The sequence below is a fragment of the Cydia pomonella genome, chromosome 6 (assembly GCF_033807575.1).
Source record: "Cydia pomonella isolate Wapato2018A chromosome 6, ilCydPomo1, whole genome shotgun sequence".
NCBI classification, from domain to species: domain Eukaryota; kingdom Metazoa; phylum Arthropoda; class Insecta; order Lepidoptera; family Tortricidae; genus Cydia; species Cydia pomonella.
Genome location: NC_084708.1, coordinates 1,071,180 through 1,097,221, shown reverse-complemented (window position 1 = coordinate 1,097,221; position 26,042 = coordinate 1,071,180). Strand labels below are relative to the sequence as shown.

At 35.6% G+C, this 26,042-nt stretch overlaps 1 protein-coding gene across 6 annotated transcripts in view; it reads left to right on the top strand.

The window, feature by feature from the left end:
• The window catches only part of LOC133518613 (uncharacterized), a 218,949-nt gene that overhangs the window by 174,100 nt on the left and 18,807 nt on the right, over nucleotides 1-26,042 (top strand). For 4 of the 6 annotated variants that reach the window (XM_061852279.1, XM_061852277.1, XM_061852278.1 and 1 more), the window contains one exon: nucleotides 18,913-19,094. In XM_061852279.1, coding sequence (XP_061708263.1) covers nucleotides 18,913-19,094 — 182 coding nt within the window. Of the gene's footprint in view, nucleotides 1-11,565; nucleotides 11,862-18,912; nucleotides 19,095-26,042 lie in introns of all 6 variants that reach the window. The other 2 variants (XM_061852281.1, XM_061852280.1) reach the window with 1 other exon arrangement.

The following is a 26,042-nucleotide window of genomic DNA, read 5'->3' as shown; positions in this document are numbered from 1 at the left end:
AGTGCCGATTGTCTGGTAGTCCGATGGTGAAATGGGGACGGAGGAATAAGGTTGTGCAGTTCCTCGGCACACTCTCCAAAATGTATCCTGTAAAAGATCGTTAGGCTGGCAACCTTGCGACGATGCTCCAGACTTTGGAGTCGAGCATTCGTCAGATCGTCATCATTAATGATTCTCTTGGCTCTCCTCTCAACTGACTCGAGCGCCTCAAGCTGGTATTTTGCTGAACCATCCCACAGATGCGAACAGTATTCCACACACGATCGCACTTGTGCTAGGTAAAGGTTTAGATAAGTTCTAATTTAGATATCGTTTGTATGTCGTATAATTGACAGAAGCAGCTCGATTCGGGCAACCAATGTCACTTTGACGTTAGAAATATCGTAGATACTCGTAGATCTTATTGGGATCACAGCGGAATCGAAATAAACGTCAGTTTTGACATGTCGTTTAGTTATCGATCTTTTAAAGATCTTTCCAAGATCTTAAACGTGTCTTAATCATTCTTCGAATCGGGCTGTTAGTCTTTGCGTTGTCTGTCTGTATCTACTTTATATATTGGGATAAATATGTAGGTCTCTCTAGGTATATAAACTAATCTTAAAACGATTTATCATTAGCCTCTATTAGAACGAGGTTATACCTATCGCCCTTCATGGCATCTGGATTCTACGAAACGACCCGAAACTGGCACGCGGCGATACATACGATGAATTCGTAATATGTCTACTAGTAACTGCAGTACAGTCAGAATAGATATCGTAATACCACCCGACTATAGTTAATACTATTTTCTCCATAATGCTCGGAAATGCTTACCTAATTGTAGCAAAAATAGAACGCGAAGTTTTTCTTTATGGTAACACTCAAATTAAAAAAATAATTATTATTTACGACGATAAGTTATTACTGTATTGTTTTTACCTTTTAAAAATAAGTTCATAGTGGGTACTAAGAATCAATACAAACAGCCTGTTATTATTACAGCCGCTTCTACACGGGTCAGCAGTCATTTTAAGGATAGAGTGAGATAGGAAGATAAACCAAGCTACATGTCTCGTTCTTACAAGACCTACGTATATGATCGTGTACTACTTGATAAAATCAAAAATACATAACTTTTATATTATTTTCAGGCGTGCATATACAGCGTATATTGCATAATTAAGAGCAATTCCTAGCTGAGCAACTTTTCAAATCTCGAATTTTTGAAGCTATGTTTCTGTCGCGCTGCGGTGGGCGGGAGCGGGAGCTATCTAAGTGTGAGTGCGCGCACACAGACGCGAGACTCGAACGCTCGCTCATTGCGCGCCCCGTTCCGTCGACATCGCCCGCGAGCCGGACGGAATATATCCTGCGCTGCCCGACCGACGCAAGTTATTTTTGTTGTTATCACGTAATATTGTTTTTAATTTTTATATTATACTGTATCTATTAATTACTATATAGGTAAAAACTGCAAAAAAGAATGATGTCCCTGCTTCGGTCGTCGTCGTACAGTCAAGTGCAAAAATATGTATCGAAAGAATCGTCTCATAAATATGGTACTACGCTCTTATTACACTGGAATAAGATGCAACGGGACATATTTTTGAGTAAGATGTGTACACCCATATTTTTACACTAGACTGTACCTATCCGTATCAGTAAGTTGGGAGTGATCATGGTGTGTTGTGAAATTTTGTAAGTAGGTATAAATATATGTTTAAACTACAATCTATTTAACTTGTATAAGTAGTATGTGTGTTTGTATTTAATAGTCTCCATATTTAGCTCCTTGCACTACCTGTTGACTTTTGTATGAGTTCGAAATTTCCTGCTACCTAAAGGTTGTCTGGAAGAGATCGCTTTTTAGCGATAAGACCGCCTGTTGTTACCTGGTTCTATTTTCCTTTAAAAATCATTTGTAGTTTTACATGTATGTAAAATGTATAATTGTTGGTGCAATAAAGAATATTTACTTACTTACTTACTTACTTGTAGTACGATGGGGCTAAACTTGATGACAATGACAATCTGGGTAATGCCGGACAATTTTGGGACCAATTGAGAGAATTCGTGAAAAAATGTTTCTTCGAGATCTCAGCACGTGACAGATTCTTGAAGTACGGAGCGAATCGTTAAATAATAACCGTAGATTCGGCCTGAATTTTGGTAATCTTCCCATCCATTCCATTTGTTTTGGTAATAATATAGAACGGTTAGGTTAGGTTAGGTTACGAGTGTTTTGCCATCAAGGGAGAACATCGAATGGTGAAAAAAAGTTGCTTCTAATGGAAAGAGAATAAAGTATCACAAAGAAATAGGTGCATTGTATATAAATTACATTACAGCCACCAATTTTTGTATCCGATCTTAACCCTGATACAAAAATTGGTAAAATTGTGGCTCTCAAACTTTGATACGTCATAACTCATAAGGTAATTTGATAAGTAAACAATGTGCTAAGAAACCTCTTATTGTAAGGTTTACACGAAGTAAAAAAATAAGAAAAACCACTAAAATAATTGATAGGTTTCGAAGTTTTGACAATTTAAGATCTCGTGAATTGTACAGGTTTAGTGAAAGTGTAAATGTATTGTTTATTGAAAGGAATGTACTGGAATATATTAAGTACTTAAGTAGGAGGGACAAAAATCAAAATTAAAAATAATCGTGCCCAATAATTTTTAATGAAGGTCGCCAAAAAAATAAGAATCAAACTTAAAAATCAAAAAGACTAAGTAGTTCTTTAAAAAGGTCAAGGTCACTGCGAGCCCATCTTGAAGTATGGAAAATAAGTAAAATTGCGATTTTATTGGTTTAATTTTGCAATTATGTATATAATATATAGTTGATATATTTTTTTTTTTGATAAAATGTAAGGATCGTATGTAAAGAGTAAAGTAAATATATAGGAAAAGAGAGCCCTCTTGAAGCATTTTAAGGAAACTAATTTCGAAGCCGATTTTTGCATCCGAAACTAGCAATGTATGTATGCGTGCACATCTACATATGCATCCGTATGTGTAGGTACTTTATTGCGAAAAATTGCTCATTGCTATCTATTTTACTCGATTTTGTTATAAAATTCAACATGTATCATCATCCCTATACAATATAAATACTCTTTATTACACACCTCAATAAAAGAAAACAATACAAAAGAAAACAGAAACATAAGTACAGGTAAACAACATGCGGTCTTATCGCTAAAAAGCGATCTCTTCCAGGCAACCTTTGGGTTGCGGAAATTAAAAAAATTACATTGTCAGTAAGTAAGTGTACATAGGTACACATACAACTGGATGGTACTGGATAAAAATAATGGTACGAAAGTGTGATCAAGAAAACAATAAATGTGATAATTAAGTAGGTCAGTAGGTAAATTGAAGAAAATTTAAAGTTTGACAATCACTGCTGTTTTAAATAGGTAAAGATGGGATTGTTTCTTTCCGATCTTTACCTGGATGGGTCACGATCGGATATCGGTCTACAGCAGTGCTAGGCCTGTTAACACAATTACAAAAACAAACACAGTTTCATCACAATACGCAAAATAAATTACAGGGCGAATTCAAATTCGCGAAATTTACCTTGCTCTCTGTGATTGCGCATAGCACAAACTCCCTGAGCAACGCGGGGACACTGGCAGTCGAGGCGCAATGAAATGGTGTCTTACACAATGTTGCCACCATTAAAAAATAAAGCCAAATTAGGGAGAAATGAATGTCCTACGTTCTTCACCCGCATCCGGTATTTACCCAACATACCTTAATCGTTGAACCGCCGCATTTCAAAATGGCCCTTATTTTGATATCGGCTAGCCGTAATGTAATACGGCGGATTATACAATACGACTGCGATACTTATAAGCAGGGATCGGAACCGGTTTTTTGCAAAAACATCGAAATAACCATATATTTCGGTTTATTTTATACATAAAATGTAGGACTCAGTTGTGTTTTTAGATAACGACTTCGTATTATTAGATTGCCCGATTAGGAATGAAATAATTAACAAAGAACGAAAAAATACCGTTTTCGTTCCCATACAAAAAATACCGGTTTCCGATCCCTGCTTATAAGTATATGTATAAATCCCCTCGTCAATGTAATTGCATTAAATTTGCAATCTAGTGGCAAACATCAAAGTAGTTATCTTTTACTTGTGACGGACAAGTGAGCAATGTAAAATACTAAGTATATTTCTTAAAAAAATTACCTTGTTTATTGATTGATTATACGTAGTAAAAGAACATGTGATTATTAAATTATAATACGAAAAGTGGTCAAATCGCAAAATGCTGTCGTTTTATTTAAAATAATGAAATAATTAGACCGGTTACGAAAGTACCGCGAAATCCTGGTTCTTTAAAACAGTACCGGTTCTGCAATCCCTAATAAGGATGTTATGCCCATCACTATTTCTTCTGTGTACGTATATTTAGAAACTGTCTCCGCCTCCAATTCGTGCGATAAGGACAACTGCAGCCCGAACTGAAATTCACATGCAAAAAACTCAAAAATCGAGGTTTCGCTCTCGACTGTTTCCTCCTCCAAAACGCAATCAAACTTTATGAAATTTTGGAAACTGCAAGAGGAAGAAATAATCTATGCCGCTATGTTTTGATTTTTTGGATATTTTTTGTCATATTTGTATACTGTGCCTTTTTTTACAGCCAATTCAATTGAGCCGTTTTTGCGATTTTCGAGGCACTGTATCTTTCTTCAAAATAAAATAACCCAAAAAAGCAAAACATAGCGGCACAGATATTGATGATATTGATCTTATTTGAAAAAATCACTGCTCTAGGTTAAAAATCCAGGGAGGAATCAGTCGAGAGCGTTTGTATGGAAAAATCGCAACTAGGAATTCCTCTTAAATAGAATGAACGAATATTGAATGCTACTGAATAGGTTGTATAGGCAGTATGAGTTGCAGACAGTTGCACCTTTAACTTTTTTTTTTAAACTAAAGAGGGAAATGGGTTTTGACGTTTATGATGTGAAGGTTCGATTTTAGTGCTGGTTGATGCTTAAATAATGATTAGTTTACCTTATTTCCTCGCAGGTTTTGAGAAAAACACTATACCTACCTATGCCTCTGCAGGAGAAGCAATTCGTGGATTCGTCCTCTTTGTCGGACTCTGCTACGCATCGTCCGACAAAATCGGTACTCATCCACGAATTCCCATAAATGACGAAATAAGGTTTTAAACCTTTTTAATCGATTTTTCCTTGGTAATCATTTGAGTAGTTAGGTATATTTTATTTAAGCAACCCCCATTTAACTTAATATTTACTTAATGAACCATTCTGACACCGTCGACATAGCTCATTTAATTTCATTATTATATATCATGTAGCCAACGCTACCAAATTGAATTAAGTAATAACTATTCACCAAATCTCTTGTGAAGGTCGCGTCTTAAGGTAACAACACTCTGAACCATGATGAGCCTTATGTGTTTGTAGTAAGGTTCATGAATAGTCAAAAAATTGTATGAATAAGTATCACCTGTCGAAGTTGAGCAAGTGCGTAACGATCTCTATAACGGTTTATTTTTGTTCAACTCTGCTTTGAAATTAGAACTTAAGTTTAAGCAAATATAGTTAATTTTCTAATTCTAATTCTGAAACAGAAACAAATATCGGCCCGATTCGATGAATGAGATACGATAACGCTAAGTTCTGGTTTAGATAAGTTCTCATTTCGATATCGTTTGTATTGTCTTATAATTAACAGAAGCAGCTCGATTCGTGCAACCAATGTCACTTTGACGTTAGAAATATCGTAGATAGATCTTATTGGGATCACAGCGGAATCGAAATAAACGTCAATTTTGACATGTGTTTTAGTTATCGATCTTTTAAAGATCTTTCCAAGATCTTAAACGCGTCTTAATCATTCTTCGAATCGGGCCGTTAGTGACGTTTCACATTTACGATAAATGTTCTACTAATACACACCTATTTAGTTTCTTAACATTTAAAAAGACTGCACAAAAAAATGTTTACTATAAATACCGGATAATATTATTGCAAATACCATTACCTAACCGATCACGTAGTGCCATATAACTGTAAGCACTGTTACCGTCCGATACCTTGTTTTATGTAGACCACGTTTTACCGTTGTTGTTTGACATACCTACTTACGTTAATACGACGGTTAAACACATGTCATGTGCATTGTCTGAAAGACAGGTACAATGTTAGCGGTGCTCGAAATTCAAAAATCCAGCTTAATATATATTATTGTTCCTCGTAGGGTTAAAGAAATTTTTAAATAGAGGACGATTGTCAAAGAAAACTTAGTAGCCACAGTAAATTTACTGCCATCTTTCGACACATGATTTAAACTTTTAGAACGCCATTTACCTGTGATCCTTATCCTGTCACCGATACGTGTTAAATATCAAAAAATGGCCCCATCTAATAGATCAGAGGCCAAAGATATGGCGGCATCGTTTCGAGCGATGGTGCCATAATCTTTGGGTTATGTCCGGTAAGATGGCGCCACTTTTTGATATTTACTTAATTTAACACAAATCAGAGAAAGAAAAAGTGGCGGTGACCCTAAGAAGGATCAAAGTCTTATGGCGTTCTAAAAGTTTTAGTCATGTGTCGAAACATGGTAGTAAATTTACGTGGCTCCAAAGTTTTCTTTGACAATCCACGTCTATTTCAAATTCTCTTTGGTAGGGTATCTTGCAGAAGAAACATGCTATCTTTAGTAATTATATTTATCATAAACACATTATGCTCGTTCTAATCGAATAGACACAATAGACATATATACCAGTTCCTATAACATTTGCCATTTTCCACACTAAAAGATGAGCTCTAAACTAATATCATGATAAATTAGATATTATACGTTTATTTTTTAAGGAACGTGACTTTTGACACTGATATATCTGGTCCATATCGTATCTAGGCCTAATATTTGACTTTTGTATCTTAGATATAGTTCGAATCAGGCTGAATGCCAGAACCAGCTTATATAAAGATAGTTTATTTTCCAAGTAGGCATATTCCAATGCGCTTATGAACGTCAAATAAAGCTACACCGGCTCTAACCCTACACCTCTGACGCGAGAAGACTTAAATCCCTCCTAAATTGTAGGAACCCTCCTCTCATCTCAATATGGGACCAGCAAGAAACTCGGCGGGACACAACTTTTCAAAGTTCGTTATAACTAACATACATTAAATAAACAAATACAATTTAAATTATGATGGAATTTAAAAATAACATACAGTAGGTGCTTTCTTATGGAAAATTGATGCACTAGATTGCTTAGCATCCCATACATACAAATATGTATTGAGTGAGTATTTTTTTTTAATACTACGTCGGTGCCAAACAAGCATACGGCCCGCCTGATGGTAAGTAGTATCCGTAGCCTATATACGCCTGCAACTCCAGAGGAGTTACATGCGCGTTGCCGACCCTAACCCCCTCCCCCCTCGTTGAGCTCTGGCAACCTTACTCACCGGCAGGAACACAACACTATGAGTAGGGTCTAGTGTTATTTGGCTGCGGTTTTCTGTAAGGTGGAGGTATTTCCCCTGGGCTTGGGCTCTGCTCTAGATCTGGAATGACATCCGCTGTGCTGTGCCCTACGACACAAAGCGAGATGAATTTCACAATGCCCATACCTCTCTTTTTGTATAGTTATTGTCTTCATGTTTACAGCAGGTTGATCAAACAAAACAATCGATAAAAGACAATGCCTAATACTGTTGTTAGGCTGTACGTCATCACAACACACTTTGGATAAGAATTTATGAGTCTCGAACTACAATGAAAATGCTTTTGTACAGTGCTATACAATGTTTAAATCTGAGATCATTGTTTACTTTATCTAGAAAACCAACATTCAGGCCAATTCGTGTTTTAGTTATACAGGGTGATTCATGAGACGTGAGCAGGACTAAGCCTACACAATAAGTAAATGTTACTGAATCGTTCACCATCATATTTAAGCAAAACAACCACGCTGTTTATCTGTTACTTAACTTTTTGATAAGGACAAATTTTATTATCTACAATCATGGACACCCTACAACACTTAATTAACAAAGATAAAACCTCTTTAACCGTCATGACAGCACTTTGATTATGAAGAAAACAAAATGTCACAACTGAGTGAGATACAATTTTTCAAAAGTAACCAGATTCCGATGACTTTAAATTTGTCACTTGTTATGGATAAAACAAAGAGGGTGACCATAATTATCGTAAATAAATTAAAAACTTATTTTTTAAACAGTAAAAATTAAATTAACGTGAATCTCACAAATACTAGTAGAAAACAGTTGCTTATAGCTTACTGAATAGACAGGCTTGATCCTGCTCACGTCTCCTGAATCACCTGTATAATCTCATCTCATTATTCAGGAATCTGTATGATACTGATACTACGGAAGGTGGAGATAAGGAATGGAATCTCCATGTACCAAAAAGTGTCATCAAAAAACCTTAAATAGGTGGCGCTACAATACGTAGAATACTTGAACAAAAAAATCAAATCATAGACAGCGCACTTCACTCCGTCAATAGCGCCTAGGTTCTTAGCTACTCTATCGCTACTCTGGAGAGATTTGTAACTATTATTAATAGTTGACCACTGGACACTTTTGCATAAGTTCTACCTTTGGAGATTGCGTTCCTTAAGTCAACCTTCCATAACTGATACGATACCGATCTGTCAGTGTCAAAACTGACGTTTTTGGAGTGGAGTTTTAGTTATTAGATCTCATTCCAATACAGTACGGTACGTGACGTACCTACGCGTTTGCGTTTAGTCTCATTTTGTATTGGATTTAGAAAGAGCGCGCCAAGCGGGACGTTTTGGAAACTCAAAATCCTATACAAGATGAGACTTAACGCAAACGCGTTCGTCACGTTATGATGTCGATAAAATTTACACTAGGGGTTCTGATCTGCCAGTGTTAAAAGTCGAGTCAACGAAGCGTCGACAACCGGTCTGGCCTAGTGACTAGTGACCCTGCCTAAGAAGCCGATGGCCCTAGGTTCGAATCCCGGTAAGGGAATTTATTTGTGTGATGAGCACAGATGTTCCTGATTCATGGATGTTTTCTATGTATTTAAGTATTTGTATATTATATATATCGATACATATACAACACAAGCCATCTTCAGCTTGCCGTGGGACTTAGTCAATTTGCGTAAGAATGTCCCTATAATATTTATTATTATTAATATTTTACTGATCTATCAGTCTCAAAAATGACAAAATGCGCATTTCAGCAGGTCCTCTAAAGGAGACTGGAATCATCATCTCATATTGGAATCGTGTCAGATCTATATTAGATCGTATCACATCATGTTGTTCGAGTTGGCCCGTTTGCCTCGATTATCAGTTTCTGATGAAATCAGTTCTTGGAACCACATTAAAGTTATTGGTTAAAAAGTAACTTAAATAAGAAAGTTATCATAACATAAAGAGCGATTGTTTACCGATTTGTATCTCTATTTGTTATTGGGTTGTAATATTCTTGTTATTCTGTGTCAATGTTGTCTATTAGAACCTATTTAATAACGTTACCGTAAAACTACACAACTATAGTCCGGATTAGTCGGATTTCAAGTTTGAGATTGTCCCTCTCGTTCATAAAATGACATATAAAAAACCCGTTTATGTTTTTAGATAAAGTAAGACGTGTTAAATAAATATATATGAGTGAAAATAAAAAATATGATTATTATGATTACTTTTATATTTAATTAAAATTGGACCATTGTTGTATGTTATGTGGCCAACTATAGGCCAGATTATTATTCGTACTGAAAACGCGTATTATGGTACATTAGGACTATATTTGAGAGATTTATTTTAACATCGTGGTTTAGATACATCAAAAAACACAATTAAAGTGAGATCAGGTTTTAATTAATCAAATTATGTATCACAATAGTCACAATCATAGTCTTATTTCTTTAATTCTTAGCAAATTCTCTTAAATTGCTTAACAAAACTAATATAACAAATAAAAATAAGCAACGTTCTTTATAATTAACTCTCAACTATTATATTAAAAATCAACCATTAGTTTTTTTTTTTTTTGTCAAGTTCCGGTTCACGGAACAATGCCCGCTTAGTGCCTAGTTTTGTCGGGGCCTTAATTGCGGAGATAATCTTGTCCATTGGATAGTATATACAGTCCTGTTTCTCAGGCTATTTCCAAGACAGTCCACAACGTGTCAAACAATTTACATACGCCTTTATATCACTATCGATTGTTTTGACTTGTCCCGGCCACTGTTCACCTTCGTATTCCACTATAACATACTCGCCCGGCTTGGGAATAAACTGCGTAGAATGTAGCGTATCAGCTGTATCTGGAATACCAGCTGCAGGTTCATCTGCGAACTCGTTCGAGAGATCCAAGGACGAGTCTGAAGCATACGGAATTTCGATGTCGTCATCGCTTTCTGAGGAGGAATCAACCGTTTTTTTTGTAACTTTTCGTTTGATATTTGATTTCAATTGCATGTTTGACAAATGCAGCTTCTTCGGCATCTGACAAAATACGCAGACGGCCCGGTTCTCTAACTTTGTTCATTCGAAGACCTTTTAATTTCAAAATTATCGAGCTTCTAAGGATTTTATATTTTTTGGTAGTTCGCGTTGAGTTAGGGTTTTATTTGTGATGTCCGTAAGGCAATGTTCCATTTGCCTTTCACTATAACACTTGTATGCCCGCCTCCCAACTTTTCTTCTCATTAATTTGTCCCGTGACATCATTTTCTACAGCAAAAATAAGTTCGGTTTAAATTATGGTCCAAGAAAAAATTAGGACTATAGTTGAGACCCGAGGGTAAGAGAACAATAAAAAAAAAATATTTTCTTAAATCAGTACATTTCTACAGCAAATGAAACTTTAATCTAATGCAAGAATCATTACCTTCCATATAAAGCCAACGCTGAGTAGCAGACTTCACTTTAACTAGTATTTTTGAATAAAAGTTTACGGAGTTCTTTCAAACACGTTCCGACCGGTATTTCTTTGAGGCGACAGACTAAGTTGAAAAAGTGCGCCACCTATGGGTCAAATGCTTCACTCGGCAGTACGAACATTAATAAACGAAAAAATATTCAAATAATAAACTAGATGTCACAACTAAGTTGCCATCGAGTTGGTTTTGTTTGACATATTAGCTGGACCACAGTTGGGGCCCCGCACTATAGTTGTGTAGTTTTACGGTACAGTAAACATTTTCCACCATTAAGTACCTATATTAGAAAAAGTCCGACATGTTTAGCCATATTTTGCAAATCCTTAATTATACATATTTTATTTTTTACTAGCGACCAGCCTTCGTACGAATTACACAAAACCTTAACACATGATATAAGAATAATAATCACTCTCTTGATAGGTCGAAACCGCATGGAAATTCGTTCAGTAGTTTTCGAGTTTATCGTGAACATACATACACACAGACAGAAGCGGCGGGGGACTTTGTTTTATAAAGTGTAGTGATAAAAATACTTCAAATCCCGAAACATAAGTTTAAAACTCATACCACATTACTTTGAAATAACCACAGCCAACCAACATGACAACAATAATTTTAAAACAAAAATAATATTCAAAATAGTAACGTAAATCAAAATTACAAACAGTGATGCAAAAAAACAAGTGACTGTCGACAATGCGGGACTACCTCAAAGTGCGGCTGCGATAAATATTAGTGACGCGATAAACGACAAATCCGACACAAGTGTCAGTGATGCGATAACCGATAAACAATGTGGGAATACCTCGCTGTGTTGCTGCTCGGCTTCTGGCTGGGGGTTGCTATATTCCTCTACGTTTCGTGCTACTGGCTGGAGGAGATTTTGGGTAAGTTGTTAAAATAAAGTAAAAAGGACCGGGAAATTGGTTATAATTAATTTTCGCCCTTTAATATCTCATTAAATATTGATCCTAGGGAATAAGTGTAAAGAGTCTTATTTGTAGTACATTTTATTTTAATTATTTATGTTTTTTTTTGCAATGGGCCACTGTTTACGACTTATTTATGAAAAACTAAAAAATAGGTGAATTGATTGTAATTAAATGTCCCCCTTTAATATCTTTTTAAATATTGATCCTGAAGAAGTGTTAAATTTTTTTTGTAGAAAATTTAATACACATTATTTATGTATCAGAACCTGTTATATGGGCCACCGTTTCCGATTTCTTTTCGAAAAACTAAAAAAGGAACTTTAAAATTAATTATAATTTACTTTCTCGCGTTAATATCTTTTTAGATATTAATCCTAACGAAAAGTGTTCCACATTGTTTCTTATAGTAGATAGAAATTATTTACGAATATTATTTTTTTTTTTTTGCTATAAGTCACACTTTACAAATTATTCACGAAAAACTAAAAAGAGTGAACCTTTGAAGTGATTCTGCCTACTTCTAAAAGTCCTAAGTAACGTAGACGTTTTTTGTTGCCCACCGTTTTTTTATGGTGGGTACCAATGAACCTGACCAAATTACGTACGTTGTTTTTGGTATGTTGTCAGGGATGTTAAAACGTGTTTTTAATTTTGTCACATTGCGTATGTTCAGAGGGCCTACCGCGAACCACGTTCGACGTTTTGCCTCTCTATCGCACTTGTAAATTAGTACGGAAGTATGACAGGGAGGCAACTCGTCGAACGTGGTTCGCGGTAGGCCTTCTGTCCCTAATGGACGCACGTATGTCTGTACGATCCTATCATCTAAGCACTCTTAAGGGGCTGTCAACACCCAATGTCCTTGAAATTGATGTTACTTAAACAGTTTTTTAAGAAAGACTATTTGTTTTAGTCAAGTAAGAAAAATATATGTTCATATTAATTATATTTCAAAGACCGTGGTTGTGCTCGATACATGATTGAACGAAATCGGCTCGATAGAAAATAATTGCAAAGCTTGGTCTTAAAATCACAATTAAACGGTTTTATGTCTTTATTGTTTTGACTTATGGGTCTGCAATTAAAATCACAATTTCAAAACATTTATATCTAAACCGCTATTGTGTAAAATATTACACTAATAATCCACTTTTTTTTATTTAAATAATTTTCTTATTATTCCCTTGCCCAGGCCCAGTAACATGCGACAGTCCTTTCTCATTTACTCCGATACAAATAGACAGTGTGCGCGCTTTAGGTATTGACAGCCTCTTAAGAGTGTAGCTCCACTATCGCTATACCATTACAACTAATAGTATTAATTAATTAGCTGTAAATATGCCTTGACACATAAATGTCACTCAATTATATAATTTTAACAAGTGAACGAAATATTAAATCTGTATTGACCTTGTTTGAAAAGTAGTCATGGCGCCAGAAATGGTTAAACCAGTAGGTGTAAGGGTTACTCGTTTATTTTAAAAAGTAGTTCCTGCTGGTTGAAAGTTAAATGGTTTTCGGATAATTTTACAATATGTTAGGTTCTAGACTAGAACTTCCTGCTATATCTGTAATTTTTTCTGAAATGTAGTTACAAGAAATAACCAAGATGAATTTAATTCAACAAAAACCTTTTATGAACACTGACACATTTTTATTGTTATTGCTGTTTTATTGAGCAAAGCCTCGGATGGACAGACGGACAGACAAACGTACTTACATGGCGATATTTTACGGGTCCCTAAAAAACGATACTCTTTGGAAAATACTGAATCCCTAGATTATTAGAATATCTTCAAACCAGGTTTGTTTTGAAGATTGTTTTTACCTTAAAATATTAGATTGCCGTATGGTCAAATATAAATGGCGGGTAAAATATAGAAAAATATTAGCTTTAAATATGCACATAGAAGGCTAAAAATATAAGCGTAGATTCTTAAACAAATACAAACGATTTTATGATTCGGATTACCTCATCATCGTCTTCCAAGCGATGGCCCGGTTTTGCCTCAGCTCTGGGAGTCTAACGTCGGCTTCGTCATAAATCCCAAGAATTGGTGTAGGTACACACGCCAGTTTTTTTATTAATAAAAAACCAAAGCCAAAAAATTTAGAGAAAATTAAAATAGTACATACTACCAGTTCTTAATAACTCTATATCTATCTAGTCCCGTAATACATTTAGCTACAGATAATATGGTTTTAAAAATACAACGAACTTTTAGTATTTCACACAAAACTTGTTTTTGACCCATTTCGTTGGTTTTTCAAACTGGAGTTATATAAACTAATTACAGGACTAAATATACCTCATATCATTGTATGTGCCTAGTTTCATTACAATCCAACACGCAGTTTCAAAATGAGAACGAAATTCCGTTTGTATGGGAAGGTTAAATTGGGGCAAGCTTGCCGGGGATTCTTAAAAACTGAAGATCAAGTTAAAAAACGTTGAGGTTTTTAACAAGGTCAGTTTTAAATTATTAGTTTACGAAGTGTTTATGTCTAGTGTTTTTGCTGGAATGTATAATTATTGAAATTTATTGTCGACCTCAGCCTCAGTTGAAAGGTTAACTTCTGGTTGGGTGACATTGGTGACATGTCTTGTGACTAGCGGAAGTCTGCGATTTACATTTTGACAATGATTTTTAGGAATTACTCTTTAATTTAGACTATTTTATTATTAAAAAATATATATAGGAGGTAAAGGAGCACACGAATTACCCAATGATAATCAATTCATCATCATCATCATCATATCAGCCTTTTATCGCCCACTGCTGAGCATAGGCCTCTCTTCTAGTACGCCACTTATCCTGGTCCCGAGCCAATCTCATCCAGAAGTGACCCGCAGTCTTCCGAATGTCGTCCACCCAACGAGCCAACGGACGCCAGGCACTCCTTTCGTCTGAAAGCGACCACCATTCCGTTAGCATTTTGGCCCATCACTCTGACTGGCAAAATGTCCCGCCCAGCTCCATTTTAATTTGGTAGTGACGTGTCCGACGTCTGACACCTTGGTGCTTGGTGATAATCAATTATCGTCGCCCATGGACATCTGCATTGCAGAAGGATTGCAAGTGCTTTGCTGCCGGCAAAAATAGTATAGTCTTGAAGTTTTGGGGTCCGTATCCAGACGAACTGTTGCCCGCTGCATTCCCGGACTGCTTACCATCAGGCGATTTGTCGTTTAAAGGCAGACCAGGCCAAGTTGGCAGCGATTTCATAGCCCAGCGTGCAAGGGAAGTAAACGTCATAATTTTATAGATGTTTGACGTTAAAAATAACATTTGCTGGCTATCAAAATCGCTGCCATCTTATCACTCTACATATATCAATTAAAAAACAAGAACGGATTTTTTTATTGGAAAACCCATTATATTCGGTGGATGAAACAATGGAATACATGGAATTAAAATTATAATGACTGTTTAACATTATAATTTATGTAAAATTGATTTTAGATGACATTTGTTCTAGACTATTATTAAATTATTACTGCTCTTAGTTTTAATAACGATCATTATGTGATATCTACTAGATATTTAGTTTGACATGCATTCCATTATTTCTTTTTAGTTTCCTGTTTCCTTTGTTTCTTAGTTTTTAATTTGACGGTAATTTCGAATTTGATTTGTTTTTTGGATAATTATTATTGGCGTTTTATAATTATATGTTTGCATGCCAAATCATTGACGATCATAATGTAAATTCATATAGATTAACATAAGAATAATTTATACAGTAATTTATCATTATGAAAATAAATAAATCAGATCAAATCAAGTCGTCGTTTTTGCCTTAGACTCTTCAGATATTTTTACCAAATGTACCAAATAGTCTTGAATAGCGTACCTACCATAACATTATGCATCAATAAACGTCCCATTTATGTCATTATTATCACTTGCACAGGTTAAAAAATCTTCACATCTAATGGCCCATATAATGAAGCAAAAGATCGTTTCATTGAGAATTAATGGCATGCAAATAGCACACACGAATGGTATCGAGTAGCCGTCCTTACTGAAAGAGCTACGAGTACATTTGTTGGTTTTACTAGTTAAATATAGCAACAAAAGTTACAATTCAAATGCTTATTGTCATATAAAACCATTCAAGCCATTACCAAAAGTCTTGTTTGGATATTTGGGCCTCAAATTAAGGAAGGCAGTTAAGATTTGGATACTACCTCAGAAAACTATTTGGCACAAATGGCTATCTAATGACCTAAAATTATAAAAGGTTGAATCTTCGGTTTGGTCTTAAGTGTATGTAAGACTGGGCGGTACAATCCGAGACATGTTTGGTGACAGGCAGGTGATGGCAGGTAGACACAAAAACAGGTGTTAACGGATTGGTGGCCGCTTTCTGATGAAAGGAGCGCCTTATCCCGACGAGATTTAGCCCAGGACGGGGATAAGTGCCGTACATGAAGCCTATGCTCAGCAGTAGCCGACAGGAGGCTGTTAGCCTGATGATGACCATCCATACTATAGGTACCTATTTAATATCTACAAGCATATGTGCGGTGCTGGGACTTAAACACATCTTGCCACTTATAAGAAGACTTAATCTTAACATATTTCAAAACTAAGTCCATTATCTCTGACAACCGGTCTGGCCTAGTGGGTAGTGACCTAGTGACCCTGCCTATGAAGCCGATGGTCCCGGTTTGGAATCCCGGTAAGGGCATTTATTTGTGTGATGAACTTCCTGAGGCATGAGTGTTTTCTATGTAGTGCTTAGTTTGTAAAGTATATGTTACACATTAGGTATCTTAACAACTATTACCTATTACCTCATTTACCTCACCGCTTACACGCAATATGTGATTTTATCTCCAGATCTGTACCAATTGATAAAATCTGTGCATTCGGCGCATATTGATGACTTGTGAAATGGTGTTGACATTGGCACGCTCGAGGAAAAGTTATTTGAGATCAAGTTTCGTCTTCGTATTTGAATGTTCCGTGATAGTTCGGTGCAAAAAGAAAAATGATTGAACTCTTTGTACAAAATATTCATAAGACACTGTAGAATAATGAAAACAATCGTTTTCGTAACGCTATGTCGTGAAAATATTAAATCTAATATAAGATAACGCAGCGCAGCGCATCAAATTAGGTACTCTTTCTAATGCTCACTGTCTCTATGTTATTGCAGACCAATAAAAAAGAAACAATACCTACACAAAACTTACGTAAATAAATAGTTATTTGTGTCCCAAGGGAGGAAAAGTAGGACATTGCGTGCCGCATGTAAAGTTGGCAAACACGTGGGATGGAATGTCCTACGATTCCTCCCGTGGTGCGCATATAATTTTTCTGCTCGACGCAGGCGGAAAGCGGCAACTTCGTTTAGCGCAGCGGGAGCAAAGTCGGCGTTTTCCGCCCGAATGGCAGAAAATGATATTAAATACGTATTACGAGTATAACCTACAAGGTTCCATATCTCCTCCCTACGATAGACGGGAGGCTGTGTGTGTGGAGATGACATGCGGTCTTATTGCCAACGAGCGATTTCTTACAGACAACCTCAGGTACATGTAGAGTTATAAATCACTATTTCTGAAAGATGATATACAGGGGTTCGATTCGTAATTAAAGAAACTTTGATTGATTTTTTTTAAACCCAAAAAACACAATGAATACGGCCACTTAGATAAAAAATATGTCATATAAATTATTTAGATACATAAATAAGATATACGTTACTTCTTGAATTTTGTAAATCAGATAATAAATAAGTAAACTACGATAAATAAATAAATAAATATTATAGGACATTATTACACAAATTGACTAAGTCCCACAGTAAGCTCAATAAGGCTTGTGTTGCGGGTACTTAGACAACGATATATATATAATATATACATATTTATAAATACTTAAATACATAGAAAACATCCATGACTCAGGAACAAATATCCATGCTCATCTCACGAATAAATGCCGTTACCAGGATTTGAACCCGGGACCATCGGCTTCTTAGGCACCTGATTTTACCACGGGCGCTGCGCATCGCACGGCGCGCGCTGGTTCCTTTGCAGGCACATCTGAGAACGCTGTACTTAGAGATCATATACTGCTTAGCACTTTAATTAGACAAATGTTACAACTTACAGCATAAGAAAGATGATTACCAATAAAAAATCCTTTTCTTGTATGTATGTATGTATATTCTTTATTGTATATAGAAAAACAAATACGAGAAACAGTTACAAAGGGAATTGAATACACCAAAGGCGAACTTTTCACTTGGACTCCTCCCTTCCGACGTTTCGGGACCCGGTATTACTCAAAGCATACGAGCAAATTCAAATATCATTCTGATGCCAGTAGTGTACATTCGAATTGACCTGGAAACGTTTCAGAAAGTCATAACAGTCTCATAACTGAACAGTATAAATATTTTAATTCACCATGAATTTTACGTGTAAAATTAACATGGTGCATGGAATTTCATGCGTGGTATGTGTGTTTTAGTCATAACATTGGAATGTTATTGTATTTGGCACGTGTTTTTGTTTAATGTTATAGTTGAGAATATTTGGACTAGTTAATGACACTACAGTAGTAAGCAGATTAATTTTATTCCATCCTAAAAGAAGATATGAACCACAGCATACATACTTAAGTGATACTATTTTTTTAGTCTGTATTATGTATTTATTTCACATAAAACAGACAAAACAAAACAAAAATAAAATGTTATGTACAAAGGCGAACTTATCCCTAATAGGATCTCTTCCAGCTGAGCTGAGCTGTATTCATTCCAAAACAAAGTGGGTCTGTTCATAGTTTTTTTCACATAACCGACGCTATGAGCTAAAACTAGACACATTAAAGAATAGACAAATCTGTGTTTACCAATGCCATATAGAAATTAGATTAATTCTAAATATTCTAATTAAATAACGAAATGAGAGGAAAGAAAACTCAAAGGCTACTTAGAAACCACAGCAAAGTAGTTTCTCTTGGTTTAACAATATTTTCTTCCCCAGATCTCCCAGCAACACGCGACGCAGCGCCATCGGCCAGCAATGCTCACGCGCAGCTGAAGAGACTGGTCGCAAGAGTCGTTGAAGAGGCTGCGGCGTTGCCAGCTCTCGCGAGATATGCTGCTGAACCTCAAGCACCACATGACACCTATGAAGATCTGTTGGCTACTGCTATTCTTAATAAGGTGAGTTCTAATTCCAAAAAGCTAGAAGAAGAGGTACCGGTAAACTTTGAATTGCGGGAAAATCAACAGGAAACGATGAAGGAAGACGATTTTTAAATTATCAATAATAGGTTTCTGAACGCTATCATCATGTATTTCTCTTAAGATTTCCAGCCATATCATAAAATTCTTAAGCTTGCGTTCATAAATCAACTCCCTATTTCTATAAAACCGATGATCAATGTTTTCAATGTCAATGTTAAATCGTCTCAGGTCAAAGGTGTAGGGTTAAAGCCAGTATACATAGCTTCATTCATATGTTTACCTACTGCAATATGCGTTGCCGACAACTATACATCGCTTTCAACGTGTTATCTATGGAAGGTGGAGGTAAGGAATACAATCTCCATGTACCAAAAAGTGTCCGTCAAAAAACCTTAAATAGGTGGCGCTACAATACCTAGAATATTTGAAGAAAAAATTCAAATCATAGACAGCGCACTTCACACGCCTAGGTTCTTAGCTACTCTAGCGCTACTCTGGAGGGATTTGGAACTAGTATTTATAGCTGACAGCTGGACACTTTTGCAACAGTTCTGCCTATGGAGATTGTATTCCTTACCTCCACCTTCCATAGTGTTCCCTATGGAGTGTGGAATTAAGAGGAGTGGCATCTCTTATGGTAGATCTGTTGCAAAAGTGTTCAGCTGTCAGCTATAAATAATAGTTCCAAATCTCTCCAGAGTAGCTAAGAACCTAGGCGTTATTGACGGAGTGAATTGCGCTGTCTATGATTTGATTTTTTTGTTCAAGTACTCTAGGTATTGTAGCGCCACCTATTTAAAGTTTTTTGATGACACTTTTTGGTACATGGAGATTTCGTTCCTTATATCCACCTTCCGTAGTGTTACCGTTAAAGAAAGAAGTCACGGTACTTGGTGCCAAAGATTTCAATTATTAACCGTACTTGCTAGTTTCCCATTGCTCATCATTTTGACGTTCACCGTTTACCATACATAAGAATTGGAAGAACCAGTTTGAATTTGAAACTTATTCCACGGGAATATAGTACAAAATTGAATGAGTTTAGAGTTTGTTATGACTGTTATGCACGCAGGCAAAGTTGAGATCAAGTGCGTTACATGCCTAAAACAGTAATAATGGGCTATTATAACAATAAAATTATTAATTACAGTACATTGAACTAAAGGAAAAAGTAAGCATCGTTTCGTGTTTAATTTCAAGGAGACTAAGAATACCGACACAAGCCAATATATTTAATTTATATGCTAGAATCATGCGATTAGCGTGGAAATAATATTACCTATATGTTAGCTGGCTTAACCACTAGCATGTACATGGACGATTGTTATTTTATTTATTTAAACTTTATTGGACAGTAAATACATATACAGTGACAAAAGGCAGACTTAATGCCGCTCGGCATTCTCTACCAGTTATTTTATGGGTAACGTAAACCACTATTTGATAGACAACCACAACTTTTTTAAGCGACGCAATGTTTGGCATGGTAATGTTGACAGGAGATTGTATTTTGTTCACCATCAAATCATAAAGAAAACATCTAGATTCAGACCACGATAAGTTGGCAGCGGTTTTGACAGCCCTGACAGTGAAAGTGTTATTTTAAACGTCAAACTTCTATGAACTTATGACTCTTACTTAACACTTCCATAATAGGCTGGGCTATCAAAATCGTTGACAACTTAGCTTAGTCTGACTCTAGGGTGATCGCACGGTGATATGGACAGCCGGCATAATGGGCGAGACAGCAATATAATTGGCAATATAATCACGCGCGTGTGACAGAGATAATAACAGGCAAGCCAATGTACAAAATTCCTCGTGCTAAGCGTACTTTCTTTAGCTACCTACTCGTATATTTGGTTTTGCCAACTAGTAACAGTTAAAATACTGACCATAATTTAACCGTGACCAAACATTCGTAACAGTAATTATTATGAGTTCACACTCACAGTCAAGTTTACTGCATATATTACCGAGATAAAATCGCGATTTGAGTAGAAATGTGCTATATTTATGCTACAAATTGAAAGCCACTAGTTATTATGATGATAATGTGAAGGAAAAGTAACTCTAGAGGTCATATTTTTATGATATTTGATATTAATGGCTGATTAATGGAGATACAATAAAATAAAAAATTATAATTTTTTTTTTTTTTCTAATTCGCTGTAAAATTAAGTAATAATAAAGCTATAGGAAATAGAATAAGAAGCGCTGATGGCCTAGCGGTAAGAGTGTGCGACTTGCAATCCGGAGGTCGCGGGTTCAAACCCCGGCTCGTACCAATGAGTTTTTCGGAACTTATGTACGAAACATCATTTGATATTTACCAGTCGCTTTTCGGTGAAGGAAAACATCGTGAGGAAACCGGACTAATCCCAACCAGGCCTAGTTTACCCTCTGGGTTAGAAGGTCAGATGGCAGTCGCTTTCGTAAAAACTAGTGCCTACGCCAAATCTTGGGATTAGTTGTCAAGCGGACCCCAGGCTCCCATGAGCCGTGGCAATATGCCGGGACAACGCGAGGAAGAAGAAGGAAAGCTATAGGACTCATAGTGTTGTGTTCCTGCCGGTGAGTAAGGTTGCCAGAGCTCAACGAGGGTGGGAGGGGGTTAGGGTCGGCAACGCGCATGTAACTCCTCTAGAGTTGCAGGCGTACATAGGCTACGGATACTGCTTACCATCAGGCAGGCCGTATGCTTGTTTGCCACCGACGTAGTATAAAAAAAAAAAGAAATAGAATAAAATGATAAACATGAAAATAATGAATAAGCGAACTGTGTTGATTCAACCTGTGGTGTCTGTGTTCTCTGTTCAAATAGAGAAGCATGGCGGGAAACAGCGGAAAAAGCCGTACAACGACCACAATGACCACGACTACCCTGACAAGAGTATACGACTAAGAAGAAGTTGATTCACAAAAACGTCAAAAATGATAATGATGAGCTCGGCCTCCCAGATATTTATTTATTTATTTTATTTATTTTATTTATTTTATATTTAATTCCTTAAATTATACTAAATAGTTATACTTTATATAAAATAGTTATACTTGAACAATATGAACTTAATAATTGTATTATTAAGTTAATAACAGTCAGAGTAATAAACAATCAGGAGGAACATAGGTAATAAGCAACCTCGGTGAATCCCTAGCAGTGTTGCAACAAAACGCATGCAAATTAAGGGCTGCCGCGTCACTATAAAAAAAAAGGTTGTCTGTAAAGTCGGTTTACTGACGATAGTTGAACGTGACAACGTCATAAGAAAATACTGATGGAATGGTTTCATTTTTCAAAAGAAAATTTTAATTTTATTTTTTTGATAGATATTTTGTAGGGATATAGAGAAGGAGGTAAATGGAAATCACAATTGAATGGGGTTGGCAACTGTCAAAGGTTGGCATAGATGGCGCCATCATAGCTTGCCCCTGTCTCTAGTTTTGTTCTATGAGATTTGGCTTAAAGTACTGGAATCCAGGTCACAAAATGCCAAAAAAAAACAAGAATTTGACACAATTCTAGGGATTGACAGGGCAAGCTATGATGGCGCCATCTGTTTAATACTTCGACAATCCAAACCCCATTGATCAAGTTACATTTATTTGTACGCATAAATACAATTGCTGCCGAACGCGGAGGCCGATTGTGCCTCTTTGTCGCTCGTTGCGCGCTCTCGCTTGCACTTCAAGCCTTAAATGGAACGCCTCAGAACGAGGTAACGCCGCATGAGTCATGTTTTTTCGTGCGTGCAGCCGGCTCCATCGAATTATAAGACGTTGTCACGTCAAAAAATTGAAACTAAAAATAGAAAAAAAAATTACTTAAGAAAAAGTCTTCGTAACTGATTAAATGACATATGGATATATATATATATATATATATATATATATATATATATACATCCATTCATTCATTATATATATATATATATATACATCCCTTTTATATGCGCTAGCAATTGGTGGGTTGTAAATCGGCACCATAACAAATCTTTAAAGCGTCAGCACTTAATTCATTAGTTATTTAATTTAAGTGTCATACTTTTTTCACCTCTGCAGCTCGAACAAGCCTACTTTCGACACTCCAGGGAGTGAGACAAAGTAGCTTTTTAATTTAGTGAAGGCTGTGAATGAATTAATATTTCTAGAAGCTTAGCGTGATAATGATGATGCCTTTCATTCATGAATGTAATAAATGTGGTTAACTTTACTTGATGTTGAATTTTTTTAACCTTTAATTATGTTGTGTATGTTTTTTTATGTTGTAGTCCGCTTGTTGTTACCTACCAATGTATATATTTTATCAATTTCTGTATCTGTTTTTTATGTAGTGTGCAATAAAGATTTTATTATTATTATTATGTTCTCACTACTGAGGTGAAAAGTTGTATGTGTCACATCACACGAGAGCAAAGTTATTTGACAAATATAGTATCTTTCGCTTACTTGGGACTCAAAATCAACACTCGCTAGAAAAACCAACTTTCCTCTCTTGTTGCACAAATAACTATTGAATAGCTAAAACTGATCTATAAAACCACTTGTAAGGTCTCCTGTAATAAAATTTATATGCGATAGTATTTTTTGACGAACGGAAGGACGGACGAACGAACAGACAGACGGCGGAAAACCAGTTTTTTTTTACAAATACTTCGGCAATCAAAGTAAGAAATTAAAATCGCATTTTCCAATAAAACAGCGTCTTGATTGCAGATATATTATGTATTTCTTCTATCGTCCCATAAGAAAATCGATCAATCGCTACCGACTTTATCTACAGCATAAATTCTCGCTGATAACCAAATGAGACTTACTTGAAGGCCGAACAAGATAGACATGCTGAAAGTAGATAGTTACTAACTGAAAGCATTATGCCACAGTAAAGGAAAAAAAAGTTATTCTTAAAACTTACTTGTACTTAATTTTTCAACCAGGATTTCATAGATCAAACTATAGGGACACACTTTTGAACTTATGATACTTATTATCAAACTAAAACATTCATTATACTATAATATTTATTATGCAACGATTTAATGAAGTATAATATTCCATTTACAACATTTATTCGCGATATAGAACAAAAAATATCAACGCGCCTTTAACCCAATCATTTAATTTTTCCGGGACTTTTCAAGATACCTTCTCAGCAAGTTAATTGGCTTTGAGACATTAATAAAAAATTAACGGCTCAATTCGAACCGATACAATACCGAGCTGTCAGTTTCAAAAGTGACGTATTTGGTTAAAGAAATGTAACATTTTATAAGCATTGTTCGAACTGGGCCGTATTTTACGATTGTATGAACTACTGTTGCTGTAGTTTTCTTTATAATTCCCAGATTGTTTTTGTACGTTTGCAAAGAAATTTTTGATTGGTAAAGTAAGTAAAGTAAATATTCTTTATTGCACCATAAAACTACAAATAAAATAATGGTGAATATAAGGTTTAAGCATTTTTGTGTATAGTCTAAATATACGTATTGTTTATATTGGTAGGTGGTAGTAGTGTTGGTTAAGACTCGAGTCATTTTCCTCGACTCAGTTTTTCAGACTCTTATAATTAAGAAGAAACTCGAGTTCTTTTCAACTTATCTAGATTCTCTTCTCTCTTTTGTAGAGACTAGAGTCCTTTTCAAAGAACTTGTAATTTTATTACAAATAACTTCGAAATGCGTTGTCTTTATGTAAAATTTATGGATGTACATACCATAAATCATACAAACACGCCTATTTCCTTTACTTTTGTTTAGGTAAAACCTGCAAAATTGTTAACTGAGTCTTTATTCAGAGACTCGACTCCTTTTGAGTTGCGCTTAAAAAATACTCAATAAAGGACTCGACTTGGGACTTAAAAGACTCAGAAGTTTTTTAAGCTCTGAGTCTCGTAAAAACAAGTCGAGTTCTCCAATTCAGACTCAAAAGACTTAAGTTCCTACCAGCACTAGGTGGTAGGGATCGATCGATTACATATCAATAATTAATGACATAATCAGTATTTAATAGATATTATCAGGCATTAGGTATAATGTCTATAAAAACAAACTTATAGATTATCTGTATTTGTAACAATCCGGTTCTAAATTTAAATATAATTTTTATTGCTATCAATCCCTTGTTTCACTACGATGACGATTGTCACCGCAGAGATAATTTGCCGTACAGTCAAGTGTAAAAATATGGGTGTACACATCTTACTCAAAAATATGTCCCATAGCATCTTATTCCAGTGTAATAAGAGCGTAATACCATATTTATGAGACGATCCTCTCGATACATATTTTTGCAGCTGACTGTACATTGCTGGTCCAAATAGTAAATATCAACGAATGAAAATTCCTGTCCGCAAATGAGCAGAAATATTAAAAATAGTTCAAACGTGGGATTTTCCAAAGAATACGGTAAACATAATTTGATTAAAATTAAATTATTTTCGTTGTCTTGTTTCTGGCCACTCTTTCACACTTGTATTTCCGTCGCTATCGCACGTCCTTCTAGCTGTAGATTTTATGTTATATATGAGAAAAATTAAAAACTTAATTTCATACAAAAAGTTCCACTCCGTCACATTTTATGGGGACAAAAAGCAAGGCAGTGAAAAGAATTTTGACCCAATTATGTTAGAAATACGCCTCCTTTTTGCAATATTTGTTGTATGGAAAAACCCGCGCAGATCTCTGTGTGTGATCTCTGGTGATCTAAAATTTTGGGTTCATAAGTTCTAACCTCGGTCGTTATGTACAGAGCAAATACGTTAAAAAAAGCATAATGATGATTGAAATTTTCGGCCAGGATCCTTATCAAACACCGAAGAAAAACCATACGTCAAATGATATATATATAAATAGGATAGGGAGCTTTGTTTCACTAATTAGAAAATCACAGAGGTTAGAGAACTAGAGATCGCGCCGTAAAATGATA